At 38.8% G+C, this 14,407-nt stretch overlaps 1 protein-coding gene across 19 annotated transcripts in view; it reads left to right on the top strand.

Annotated features, from left to right (window-relative positions):
• PTPRM (protein tyrosine phosphatase receptor type M) overlaps positions 1-14,407 on the top strand; it is a 395,593-nt gene that overhangs the window by 143,675 nt on the left and 237,511 nt on the right. For all 19 annotated transcript variants that reach the window (XM_033154926.1, XM_033154917.1, XM_033154915.1 and 16 more), the window contains exons 4-5: positions 1,415-1,493; positions 2,379-2,494. In XM_033154926.1, coding sequence (XP_033010817.1) covers positions 1,415-1,493; positions 2,379-2,494 — 195 coding nt within the window. The remainder of the gene's footprint in view (positions 1-1,414; positions 1,494-2,378; positions 2,495-14,407) is intronic.

Raw genomic sequence — 14,407 nt, 5'->3', positions numbered from 1 at the left:
ATAACTTTTATATGCTGTTGTCTTTGTCCATGGAGTTTTCTTAGCAGGGATACTGGAGTGGCTTGCCAGTTCCTGCTCCAGGTGGATCACATTTAGTCAAAACTCTCCACTATGACCTGTCCATCTTGGGTGGCCCTGCACGGCATAGCTCATAGCTTCTCTTGAGTTATTCAAGCCCCTTCGCCATGACAAGGCAGTGATCCATGAAGGAGAGATTGGGTCTACTACACCCCAAAATTTTTAAGCAATGTGGACTAAAGTGGCTTCTGGGACCCTACAGGATTAGGGACCCTGAACGTAAGCTTCATTCATTTCATAAGATCTGCCTCTGTATCCATCATGTTTTGGAATGAAAGCAGAAAACAAATGAAGGACATTGTCTCTCGACATCCAGAACATGGGAAGCCCCTTTCTGATTTTTTTAAAATTTGGAATGTTTAATTGGCTGTATTGTTTGTATTATGATTTGGTATGATTGGAATTGATTTGTCATTAATTGGAAGGTTTTTAATTGAAAATGAATAAAAATTATTTTTTATTTTTTATTTAAAAAAGAAAGCTATAATGACAATATGCAGCTATATAGCACATTTGCATTATTGTAATTTTTGGGAAACTGTTGTTCATTATATTGCACAAGCTATCATGCAGTTGGTTTTGTACTGAACTTTTACTTCACAACAGTAACAGAAATTTTTCTCCCTAGTCCCTGAAAATATGGGTTTGCAGTTTGTGGTTTATCTGCAGAGAGCATAATCACAACCTGGGTTTGGACATCATGCTAGGTCAAACCACACAGCAGCATGTAAAAAAGACTGGGGGGGACGGACACAAAACTACTGCGAGCTCTTCTCTGAGACCCCACATGCTCATGCAGTCCTGCTAAGCCATAGTTTGGCTTTGCATGAGAGCCAAGCCAGGCCACTGTATTTATCTAGGAATAAATAATTAAATCATACAACTGTAAGCCCTCCAGATCTGGCTGGGACCAAATATGAATGCATAAAATTAAAAAATGCTAGATAAACATAGAATTTTTCTGGCATTTAGTGCATTATATTTAACCCTGAAGCATTGCCTATGCATAACTTTTAAAAAGCACCGTTCTTATTTTGGTCGAATTGGTACATTTGCTATTTGCATTTTATTGACCTATTTTCTTAAAGCTGAAACAGTGAGCTCTTGTACTGAATTGTATATTGATAGAGTTAATGTATGAGTAAATCAGCTGCAAATAGCCATTGAGTTAGTCGTGAATGATTCACCATTGAATCCGGTATTTTAAGCCTTTTGCAAATTCTTAGCACTGGTTTTTAAAAATAAAATAGTTGTGTTGCTTTAATAGAAAATATTCATGTTCCTGCAATGTTACTTCCACTGACAAAACTGATAACACAACCTTTTCATATTACAGGTATTTTTTGAAGTTGTAACTTCAGGGCACCAAGGATATCTAGCCATTGATGATGTGAAGGTTTTAGGACATCCATGCAGTAAGTGACTGAGCATTATAATTTGAAATTATTATGAGGTACTGTTGGAAGGTATGCATCACTGCTGTTCCCAAAGTGTACTCCTTGATAAAGTGTACTCCTTGATAAAGGGAAGCTCCTGATTGGCCAATGGAAGAAGCCATTCTTTGCTGTGTGTGACAGTTGCCCCACACTCTCTAAAGCAGGCATCCCCAAACTCGGCCCTCCAGCTGTTTTGGGACTACAACTCCCATCATCCCTAGCTAACAGGACCAGTGGTCAGGGATGATGGGAGTTGTAGTCCCAAAACAGCTGGAGGGCCGAGTTTGGGGTTGCCTCCTCTAGAGCTATGAGGAAGTCCAGAACAAGTTTGGGTCTGGTGTGCCTTTATGCAACCTTAATTTCTGATGACTTGCTTTATATCAGCTTCTTGCATATAGGATTGCGCCCTAAAACAATATATCATGCAATTGCTCTAAAACACATTTCCTATACATATAAAACACCTGGCTTAAAAATAATTGTCTTGACAACTTTGTACAGTTATTGTCTAGTAGCTAGTATAAATATCTGCTGTGGTTTTGTTCAAAATATCAATTAAATTTCAGTCTAACCTTTATAAACATTGAAACGTTTTATCAAAGGCTTAGTAACCTAATATAATTTCCTCAGTAGGAACAATAAGCTAGCACCTTTATATTTTGTCATATCCTAGATTCTTGTAAGAAAGTAATATTAGAAATGTAAAACAGCCTTATTATATTATGCACAATTAGAGTCAGATATTCAAGTACACATTTTGGGACTCTTAAGGAAATATTTAAAATGGCTGTCAAACAGATAAATTAATTAGAAAAATATGATGCTAATAGCATGTTTTCCTTCCTCCCTCTTTATTCTCAACAGCCAGCACACCCCATTTCCTGCGTGTCCAGAGTGTTGAAGTCAATGCTGGCCAGTTCGCTACTTTCCAATGCACTGCCAATGGCAAGACCATTTCAGGAAATAGGCTTTGGCTACAGGTGAGCATTTCCCTCTTTTGTTTTCTGCAGTACAATGGCATGTGTAACATACAGCATATTTCAGATATGTTCAAAACAACACGTTTAAAATACACTGATGCTGGCATCGAAAGAAAGGCCATATACACTTGGGAGAGAGCTTCATGGGCAGTGGCAACGGCTGCAGTGTTAAGAAGTGAAACCTAAGCTTCAAATGTGGTTCTCTTACTCATGTGCATGCAAATGAATAAAAAGAACAGAAAAAAACTATTATTGTTAATAACGAACCTTGATTGTTTGCTTGCAGCATTGCTAATGGATCTTTTCAACATTTGGGGCTGCCTTTGAAAAGTGTTTGGAAGTTTCAGCTGGTCTGGAATACTGACTGGGGCTGGTCAAAAGGAGCATGTTCCTCCCTTGATCCAACAACTACCAATCCCTTTCCAGGCACAATTCAGGGTGCGGGCTGTGACCCATAAAGCCCTATATGGCTTGGGTGCAGCATAGTATCTTCTTATACGAACATGCCTGGGTATAATGATCCCCAGGTGAGCACCTTCCCTATGCCCCATCAGTATCGGAAACACAGTTGAGGGTGTCCACAGAAAGAGCCTTTTCTGTGGCTGCTCCTATTCAGGCAGGCAGGCCTTTGGAAACAAAGGTGCAGGCGTGGCAGAGCACGGGATGCTGTAAATGAAAATGGTAATTTAATTGCTAGTTCTAAATGTGTTTTGATGTATTTCAACTATTATTTCTAACCATATCATTTTTATTACTTTGGGGCTCACTGTGTGAGTAAGAGATGTGAGCAACAAACACTCCCCACCCAAAGCCCTTACCAAGTTGCAGACACATTGCTAATCTGGAGGTAGGAGAATACTGATGGTGTTGAGCTTAGATGGCCACAGATCAGTGCTGTCATTTGTCTCATTTGCCGCAGTGCAAATGCATGGTGGGCTTGGATGGTGCAGTCCCATTGTATTTGTGTGTGTGTGTGTGTGTGTGTGTGTGTGTGTGTGACTGAGGAACAAAAAGGGGAAGTATAAGGCTAAAAGGAAGCTGTAAAGAGAATATCACATTGTAATGTATACTCTTGTCCATTGGTATTGATACTATATTGTACTCCCCTGAATTACTGGAGAAGTCAGTATGTCAGTGAAATGCTTAAAAAACAATGTGGAAATTCACCATTAGTGGAGGCAAGTTCTCCTAGCAAATTACCTTTCCTCACTTTGTTGTTAAACATATGTTGTTTTTGGAGTTTGGAATAATTTGTCCCTTCCTCTTTTCACTTGCATTTGGAACATAGCTGTCAACCTTTTCCCGTTTTTTGTGGGAAATTCCCTTATTATAGCATTGGGAAACAGCAGGGAGGGTTGACAGCTATGTATATAGCAGTGGTTAACAGCAGGGAGGGTTGACAGCTATGATTTTGAAAAATGCACCTGTTCCTTCAGGCTGTAGTCCAGTTCATCCACAATAAAGCATAGCAATGATGCTACGTATTTATTCCCTGAACCTCTAAACCATAGATGGGGAACCTGTGGCCCTGTGTCTGTACAAATCCCATCACCCCTGACCATCGGCCATGGAAACCAACAACATGTGGAGGACCACAGGTTTCCCATCTCTCCTACTCCTTTTTCAGATTTTAAAGTAATTTACCATGATAGAGCTATGCCATAATGGATAATAATCTGACTTTGCCTCCATCCAGAAACATAACATTAACTCATACGGAAATGCCTAAAGAGGAGACCAACTTATTTAATTTTAGAAATTCATAGTGCTTAGATCACCCAATGGTTGGGAAAAGAAAAGGGGGCGGGGAACCCAAACCAAGAATAGCTAGATGCTAAGTCATCCTAGGTAATGACTTTAATCTGCTCCTGTACCTTTTCAGATGAACAATGAATCATAAGATTTGATTATAGCACATCAGGTAATGTGAAGACAAATTGTCACTAACTGCATCAATTTAACCGTAGGTTAAAGTCAAATGAAGGAAATCATGAGCATAATGCAGCTGAATGCAATATCTGTTCTTTTTCTCTTATTGTCACCACCGTTTAAGTTTAAAAGGTCATTGGCTAGATAGTATGCACCAGGAATTAAACATTCTCATTGGCAGAAACTTCAGTGTAAGTATAATACAAAAATAAATTCAGTGATGCCCCAGAAGTGATGTTTACAATTAACAGATGCCGCCCATCTGTTTTTGTTTATTGCATTTGTGGGCAGCATAGGTTGTATCCATTTCAGTATTAAGTTTAAATTGGAAAACTAAACAAATATGATTCTAATGCAGGCTGCCTTAGAATTTATATATCCTGTAATATAGTTCACACACACATTAGTGTGTGTGTGTGTGTGAGAGAGAGAGAGAGAGAGAGAGAGAGAGAAAGAGAGAGAGAGGGAGAGAGACAGAGAGAGAGAGAGAGAGTGTTTAGCAAATCACCCAAGTACGATCACCATCTTTTTTAAAATATAAGAATTGCCACTACAGTGGCATCTAACAAAATCATCACGTAATGCAAGGATTTCTGCCTGCTCTTTGTGCAAACTATTCCAGAGTGTTGGGAGAAAACCCAGAAATGATTTGTGCAGGAAGAGAAAGTCCCATTGTTGAGGCAGAAGAGTGCACTAGCAGGATTTTTTCATTGGATACAACCCATTGGTTTTTACTGGATGTTTCATGGGGAACCTTATAATAGAGTGCTGAAACAATTCAGTTGTACTGCCCCCAAAGATGTAGACCCATAACCCTTTCCCTCTCATCCTTATTTTTCTGCTGGTTTTCAATCCCCGTACACTGTGTTTGCCTATTTGCAGTGCTTCATATATGCTGGAGTTCAGTTATGATAGTATTATGGATCATGTGAAATGATACTAAAGAAGATTGCCTCAGAGAATATGTCAAATTATTTATGCTGAATGACCACAGACTGCTCTGTTCCAAGATTGAGGAGAATAACTGGGCAAAAGATTCAACTTCAGCATTTATTCTTTCTCCCTTGGTTTCTTATTTATTTATTTATTATTTAGAAAATGGTTATTCTGCTTTTATAGTAATCCCTCATGTTATCCTGGGATTTGGTTCCAAGGGTTACGTGTTTATGCAAAAATTGTGTATAGTCAAATGCTTGGAGCTGCCCCATAGCTGGTGAGTGAGGGGGAGACAGCATCCCCAGCACTCCCAGAGTTGGTGTGTTGAGGAGGCCTTGTCCATAAAGTCAGGCCAGGGGCTTAAAAGCTCTCTTTGCCTTTTGTCCGCTTAAGTCATGTGGTGCAGAGACAATTTTTAAGCTCTCGGCCTTGCTTCCTAGGCAAGGCCAGCTTGCCACACCACCTCAGGAAAGCAAGGGATGTTTGTGTAAGATCTCACGAGAGCACCCTAAAGCCTTCCAGAATCGCCGCGATGAGCAGAGCATTGCCCAGCAAGCAAGGTGGAGAGCTTCAAAGCTCTTTTCACGCTGGTTAACCCAAGTGTACCCAGCACAAAAAGAGTTTCTAAGCTCTCTGCCTTGCTTACGACTTGACCTGCACAATTTCAACCAGCCCACCTTCAACTGCCTGTGGTTAAAATCATGCAAGTCAAATGCATGTAAGAGGAGGGAAATTAAAAACAAACAAACCTGACTTTGCTCCTTTTTCAGTGGGCAATCCTATTAGCTGTGAGTCCTGGAAGACCTGCTCCCTGCCTTGCAGGGCTTTTCCCACCTGGCCTGGGAGGGTGGGGCCATTACTGACTCTAGCTGCAAAAGCCGAGGCTGCTATACAGAATTTTGGGCTGGGGTATTCAGAGGTTTTTGTTGGGAAGGGATTGCTGTTACTCTTGTTGCTGGTTTGTTTGTTTGTTTGTTTGTTTTGTTTTTTTAAATACATTGTAAGCCACCTTGAGCATGGTTTGAACTTTGAAAGCCCAGCATACAAATAAAATGGATGATTGATTGAAGTGATTGAAGATCCTCTGGGCATCTTAAGGTACAGCATATCTCTGTCTGAACTGGGAGATTCCCAGCTCTCCCAGGTTCAGTCAATGTTTAGTCCCCAACTCTGGCTCAGCTAAAGATAACACCAGTGTAACATGCTCATCATGGCTCAACTGGGTCTCACTTAGCTGAGCAGAAACTGGCTGAGCCGAGTCCAGCGTAAGTCCTTCAAAATGGAGTATTCCGGGAGTGGAACCAGAGAGGGGAGACTTTGGCTGGATACTAAGTCAGTTCAGCTCAGTCATGTGACCTGGCAACCAAACATCAACACAGTAGTTTTACCTGTGCCAGGGGCAGCGTATGATCAGCAATTGTTGAATGGGTTTTGGCTTTGGAGTAACTTTATGCTGGTTTACTTAACGCAGCCTTCCTTTATCATTAGCATTTTGTGTATAGGATTGCTTTCTTAGCCAAGCAATCCTTGTACATTGAGGACTTTTTGTTCATTAGATATGATAATGAAGGGAACAATTAATTGGTACTGTGTGCACTTTTACTTCATGGATTTACATACTAAAGAGTTCAATGCTCCAATATTGCTAGGTAGGTGGTGTATTATTATTATTATTATTATTATTATTATTATTATTATTATTATTACAATACTATTTAAAGTTAGTGTTGCCACTTTTACTACCTCTGCTGTGTATCTGTGTATCTGGCAGGCGAGAATTCTGTGTATCTGAAGAAGTGTGCATGCACACGAAAGCTCATATCAAGAACAAACTTAATTGGTCTCTAAGGTGCTACTGGACATTTTATTTTATTATTTTATTTTATATATTTCTACTGCGTCAGACCAACACGGCTACCTACCTGAATCTGCTGATCAGCGTTACTGAACCATCTTCCCATGGCTTGTCAGCCTGTCTGAGCTTTTCTTTCTTGCTACCACTTTGAAACTCTCTAGTGGCCTAGTGGCTTTACTATTTATTTCATATTGCAGCCTCCACTTGCTTTAACACATTGTTATTTATTTAGTGTACATGACCATGAGCAGTGAAAAGCCTCCACTTAGTAAAGGAATGAAGAGCAAAATCAGTTATAAAAGAATGTGGCGATCAGTGAACACCATTAATCTGGCATCATATTCATGCTTATAAATTTACACAGATAAAAGAAGGCTGTCAAAAATACAAAAGTGTTTTGTTACTGCAGAGTTTGCATAACATAATACAAGATTAATGATTAAAAGAACTGCATGGACTCCATATCTAAGGGAAGTGAATAAGAAATAAGTGTTTTAATACTTTTGCATTTTCATGCATTTCACATTCATAATAAAAAGTCGATAGCAATTTTTCCAAGTATTTAAAGGGTTTATATCATTATAGCACATTTTACTTCTGTGTTTTAATCTTTCACTGAGGTAAATCCTTTATCTTGCATTATATTAACATGTAAATGAGATATCCAGACCAATAGCAAACTCTGTCTACCATGTGGACAACTGTGAATGTTATTTGGAGAATTAGACTTCCTAGCTTTAAGTTTCTATCAATGTGTAAATCCTGAATGTAGGTTTTCCAACACTTCCAGTAGTGAGCAGAAGCTGTTTTACTGAGAATGTATGAAATCTTACAAGCAGAAGATTAGCTGGGAAGCAGTTCCAAAACCTAGTACAGCCCAGTTATCAGAAGAAGCTTCACACCTCAGCCTGATTCAGCCAACCCTCAGAGAAATTGAAATACAAGCAACCAAATTTCACACAAATATCCTTAAACCTTGGAAGAGCACCCTATTAATTATTTAATTGATTGATAAAATTAAAGTCTGTACTACCCTCTTTTAGAAGTTAATGACTTAACAATAATATGATATTCAACTGCAGCCTTATATCCAGTTTTCTGGGATCAAGTGCAAGCTGAACTTAATGGGGCTTACTTTTGAGTAGTTATGTAGGCCTATAGAATTGTGCTGTAAGTTGGTGAAGCTACACTTTAGATAAACCTCAAAGAACTACCGGTATATGTCAGCCAGTGGGTGATATCCAGTGCTTCTTCTCTGCTGATGGAAGTCACCCATCAACAGAGCAGAAGAGAGAGGCAATTTTTGGAAATTTACTTCCCCTGCACTCCCACAAAATCTCCCTAGAGTATAACCTAATCCTACAGAGCAGACTTTGAGGGGGATGCAGAAGGGAGAAAGAATTGCTGAAAGTTGTGCCATCTTCCTTATTTCTTATCCATATTTCTCTAATTTAGCCTCCTTTTATACTAGCTACTTTTCCTTTAACGCATCAGTCATTTCCCATCCTCTCTTTATCTCCTTTTCAGTAATTTTTACCATGTTGGTAATTTCATGCAGACTTATTCAAACCTCATGCAGAGCTTTGACTTTGAGTATATAGGTGCTGTTGGAGTCAACAGACAGTGTTGATCAAGGACATATCTGATCTCTATAATGAGATACAATTTAGAAACGGAATTAGTGCTTCACAAGTTATAAAATGCCATGTAAGATATTACAGTTAAAACCTATGGAGACTAAAAGACAGTGATGCAGTTTCTGGTTCTGCTGAAATGAGGTTTTGAGTTGCTTTTAAAAATAAAACTTTACCAAAGTGAAGCAGAACTACCACATCAAGGAAGAACTACATAGAGCTGGTAAAAGCTTTCTGATGCCTTCTGTTCTTTTTATTCTTCTTTTGCCAGGAATATTATTTTATTTATTTTTTTGTCAGTAGGAGTTGTTGGAGACTCAAGGGGACTGTGTTTCAAATTATTCTCTAATGAACAAAGTATTTCATGCAAAATGCACTTCTCTCTTACCTTTCCAAGTGATCCCCACCCCACCCCCTATGGAGCTGTATTACATCATTTTCTGAAAAGATGCTTATCCTTTTCTTGCCACTTTAATGGACAGGCAAAATAAAATAGATTTTGGAAGCAAAATTGATAAAATCTTCCAATACATCTGTTGTTTATCTGCTGTTAAAGGTTCATTAGCTAAACCAAACCTCTTTTGTGGATAAACAGATATAAAAGCAGAATATTTTGACAGCATCCAAAACATTTAACAAAACATGCTGTGTTTTGTGATAAAAGGAACAGGTTGTTGTTAGCAAATCATTCAGAAAAGCAGGTGCATCATAGTTCGAAAGATGATGCTCCATAATGAGTAGTCATTTTGGGTATTCCTACACCATTTTTTCCTGATTAAGGGCAGTGTCCAACAAACTGCTTCTGTTAGTGCAGGGATTTTCATTTGTACAACATAATTTCCCCTTCCTCTTTATGAATGTCCTTGTTCACTTCAAATCTGCTCTGGGGAGTTGGAGGGCAATCCAGAACTGATAAAGAGAGATGAAGTTATATTGCACCATAGTTTTAAAAAATGGGTACAAGAACTATCAGCTCTGTAGCTACTCTGATTTTTAAGCCCAACATGTACACATATGTTTTGAATTTGATGGGAACATAGGAGAGAGCTTTAGCTGTGATTTCTGCATTGCAGGGGGTCGAACTAGATTACTCTTTTGGTCCTTTCTGATTCTGCGATTTCCCAAACATACAGAATGTACATTACATGGGAAGGACACAGAGTTTTGTTCAAAGGGTTGGATGCAGCTGTGTTCAAGTTGTATTTATTGACTGCAAATTAAAGCGCCCACGTGCAGTGCGATCTGTTTCTTAAATGGATATTGAAATTGCATCGGATTAAACACATGTCTGATCAGAGAAAAAAGCAGTGTAGATATTACATGCTGTGCAGTTTTATATCCTGCATCCCAAATAACCTACATAAACTTGTGCTGCGCTGCACAGCTAGTACCGTAACTTGGTGAAGTTGTCCTTGGTGGGCAGCTTGTAATCTGCAGACTGTGTTGTCTACATGTGCAGTTAGTTTTCGGATATTCCATGAAGCAGCACAGTGACTATTGAAATAAAGAAAATGGGAAGAAACTGTTTAAGTATAATAAAATCATTAGTCCAACCTTTTATTTTCAAAGGCAGTCAAAGAATTAATAAAACAGTTATGCAACAACTTACCTTAGAACTGGAGAAGAATCCCTTGTCACAAATTAGTCTTAAAATAGAAGAAATTGAGAACTGCAGCTAATGCGGGATGCAATCAACATCCCATTTAAATCAGTGGGAAAACTCCCATTGGATTTAATAGCTTTGAAGTGCACTCTTACGCTAATTGGATAAGCAGCTAGAAAAAATATGTAATAAATCAGTTACTAGGATTCACTACAATAGGGATATTTCCAAAGGTACTTAATTTGGTGTAATTTATGATCTAATAATCCACAATGGCGACAGCTGCAAGCTGCAGTTATGCAGATTAAGGGCAGAAATGCAAAATAGGTTTAGGAGAGTCACTTTGCCTATTTTCACCAAACACAGAGAACTGGAAAGAAGCCTGAATAACTAAACATTCTACAAATGCTTCTGAGTATGTCCATTCATAACAAACTAGTATCGTTTTGATATTGCACCATTGAACTAAAATTACTCCAGTTGGGACAAAGTAACTTTAGAAATAATATTTTACAAAGGTGGCCTTTTTGGTTAGTGGAAATGCTAATATATTGTGTATATAATAAGCATATATATACACTATATATTATTCACATACCTAAGGGAGAGAATTGTCTTGGTTTTAAAAAGTAGCTCTGGGAAGTAATCATAAAAATTGAATTGTGAAGTCTGTAAAGTAATTAGGTGAGGGTATTAACACCACTGGATATACTATTGTTGATTTAGATTGTGTTTTAATTTTAAACAAAGTTACTGCTTGCAGTTCTTGAATAATTAGTGATCTCTATGGTATGGATTGGGACGTGGGTGGTGCTGTGGGTTAAACCACAGAGCCAAGGGCTTGCTGATCAGAAGGTCGACGGTTCGAATCCCCGCGACAGGGTGAGCTCCGTTGTTCGGTCCCAGCTCCTGCCAACCTAGCAGTTCGAAAGCACGTCAAAGTGCAAGTAGATAAATAGGTACCGCTCCGATGGGAAGGTAAATGGTGTTTCTGTGTGCTGCTCTGGTTCACTAGAAGCGGCTTAGTAATGCTGGCCACATGACCTGGATGCTGTACGGCAGCTCCCTTGGCCTATAGAGCGAGATGAGCACCGCAACCCCAGAGTCGTCCGTGACTGGACCTAACGGTCAGGGGTCCCTTTACCTTTACCTATGGTATGGATGCAATACCCTTACTAGTAATATTATAAATGTTTGCTCAGATGACCAACTTAAGCTCTTTAGAGGCCAAACCAGCAACACTACAACAATCTGGTGCTGGTTGTTCTGAGTTCACCACCAGCCTGTCATTGCTAGCTACTCATTTGCCAAACAAATTTAGAAAGGGCACATGTGGAAAAACCAGCATGAAGGGCTGCCTGGTGACGCTTCATTTTTAAGGCCAGGTTGCTCCTGAATAAATGGCCAGAGTTGTAGATACATGCAAACTGTACATCCTTGCAGCCCAATTAATTGAACCAGAATGCTTTAAAATTACATCTGTGTTCCATTCTTAACAGGAAAATATATTCCTCAGTAGGCTTAGATGCATCCAGGTATTATGGAAATGTTCCACAAGACTTATACCATTGCTTGCCAGCTAGATCTCACAGCTGTTGTTTCTTATATACACACACCATTGTTCAGGAAGGACAACCACGGAGGGCTAGTGGGGAGCTCATCCAGGTGTACCAGTATTCCAGATTTTCTCAAAGAACTTTCAGTAAAATGCTCAGAAGATAATGAGCAGATCAAGAGGAAAGCTAAGTAGAGTTCACTCATCACTAATCTAAACGTACTGGAGCTGTTTAAATCACACTAGGGAATAAAATGAATGCTCCAAGGATACTGTTTAATATATATTGATAAAAAGGAAATATTATTTTCCCTTCAGTGAGTTTGAGATAACCTTCAGCTGTGGGTGATTACTTTTTTGGTGGCCACCTTTCCTAATGTACCTCTATGGTATCAACATGATTTATCAGGCACAGTAAATCACATGCACTGACTTTTCTTCTTTCATGCCTCTGTGAGCACTAAAATTATTACTAGTGTTTCTCCATTTAAGTTAGCATATTACAGGAGCATATCAGTTAAAACTATGGTGTAAAGAGTTCTCGCTACCCCTGTTCTCTTCACACTCCAGCAGCTGTCACAATTGCATTCAAGGCCAGTGTGCATATGGTTGAGGTGCTAGCTACAATTACTGAGAAGTAAGCTGAAAATCATGTTAAGAATATTCTTTTTGCAGGACTGTAGATATCAGCTGTGCATTCTCAGGTTTCTGTGGAAATGTGTATTTGAGAATGCATCTTGTGTGTTATGAGTACAGAAGCAACTATATATTTCTATAGCGTATATGTGTGCATTCTCAAATATAAAAACAAGATGCACAACATCCTAAAATAACAGGAATTCGAAGTAATGTTAAGCTCTGGAAAACTCTTTAAGTAAAGGCATTGAAAGTACATGTATAATGCAATTTCTTAAAGTAGAATATAAAGTGTAGTACTATAGTTGTGTATGTTGCACACGCGCACACACACATTGAATTCCACACAATAGAATTGTGGTCTCTAAATCATTTTTTCATGACTAGGTTCGTGCTTTACAAAAAGAAACGGATGCAAATTTCAAAAGTTGGCTTTGCAGTTTGCCCACCACACATCACAGTACAAGATCTTTTTGATTGATTGATTGATTGATTGATTGATGTTGTTGTTGAAAGTTGTCTTGTCCAAGCACATTTTAAGCATGCATCCCATTTTTTTTAAAGAAGTTATTCCTTTTCTGGTTGCCAGTGATAACCATCCAAATGCTACCCCCATTTATTCTGAAAAGGGACAGATAAGCTGCATTTATATGTTATGCAGTGCATGTTGCTTTAATGGAGTGTGTGTGTGTGTGTTGCAGACCTTGGATTTCCTATGGTGTGGCTTTTTGTTATAATCGGATCTGCAGGCATTTCCACTTCTAAAGGTACATATTAAAGTATTCACAGTGACCCTTTCAAAATCACTTACATTCACTGATCAACAAGTTGAATGATAATTTGCTATATATAGAACGCACCACATGTTATTTTTAAAAATCTACCGGTACATTGAGGTGAGACCAATTTTACTGCATCAATTCTGCCTGAGCAAAATGGAACCTGAGTTCCATTCAGCAGCTGCATATATGTCTGTAACATAGCTAATTAAGATGAGTCTTCAAAGTCTCTGTCATCTATGATCTTCTGCTATGAAATATGAAGTTCATTGTGTCCTAACTATGAGTGGACTGTGAATATGTGATCATTGCTCTGTTTCCGCCCTCCTTTTTCTAAATATTCTTTCTGTTTTACTGTTGAACACTCAAGTAAAGTAGGTTCTCTGGATTTTAGAAATGCTCATCTGACTGGAGCAAACATATCAGAAACACTCATTTGTTGGTGGTCAGTTCTGTCGGATAGCACTGGTGGTGCTGTCTTGCAGAAATATGAATATATGAGTTCACATAAATGTTGGGACATTGTGCTCTTTGGATCGTGGTCATATGCTGCAGTTGTCAGGATTCATTTATGTAACTTGGTTGTACAAAAATGTTTTTTTCTTCCTCAGACTGTAGGGTTTATAGCTTATCGCCTCAACCAGGAGAGCATTCCACAGGTGTTGTGGGTGTGGGGGGTGGGGCTATAACTAAAAATATCCTCTCCATTGTTGCCACCCTCCCAACCTCTCCTAGCTTTGTAAGGTTGCATAGGTTAAAAGCAGAAATTGCAACTAGAAATGTATAGGCAGCGAGTGCCATTGTGCTAATACTGGTGGAAAAAAGTAAAAACACAAATAAACACATAACAAATAAAATACTCTGCTCTAATAGCTTTTAGGTAATCATTGGCATGATTGCAACCTTTTTAGTCTTGAACTTTGCAAACTATGTCTTTTAAAGTTATTTTAATCCTGTTTATTCCAACCGTTTCTTAAATAAGGGCA

This window comes from Lacerta agilis, chromosome 7, assembly GCF_009819535.1.
Source record: "Lacerta agilis isolate rLacAgi1 chromosome 7, rLacAgi1.pri, whole genome shotgun sequence".
NCBI lineage: Eukaryota > Metazoa > Chordata > Lepidosauria > Squamata > Lacertidae > Lacerta > Lacerta agilis.
The sequence above is the reverse complement of the archived record's forward strand: the minus strand, read 5'-3'. Positions and strand labels throughout refer to the sequence as shown.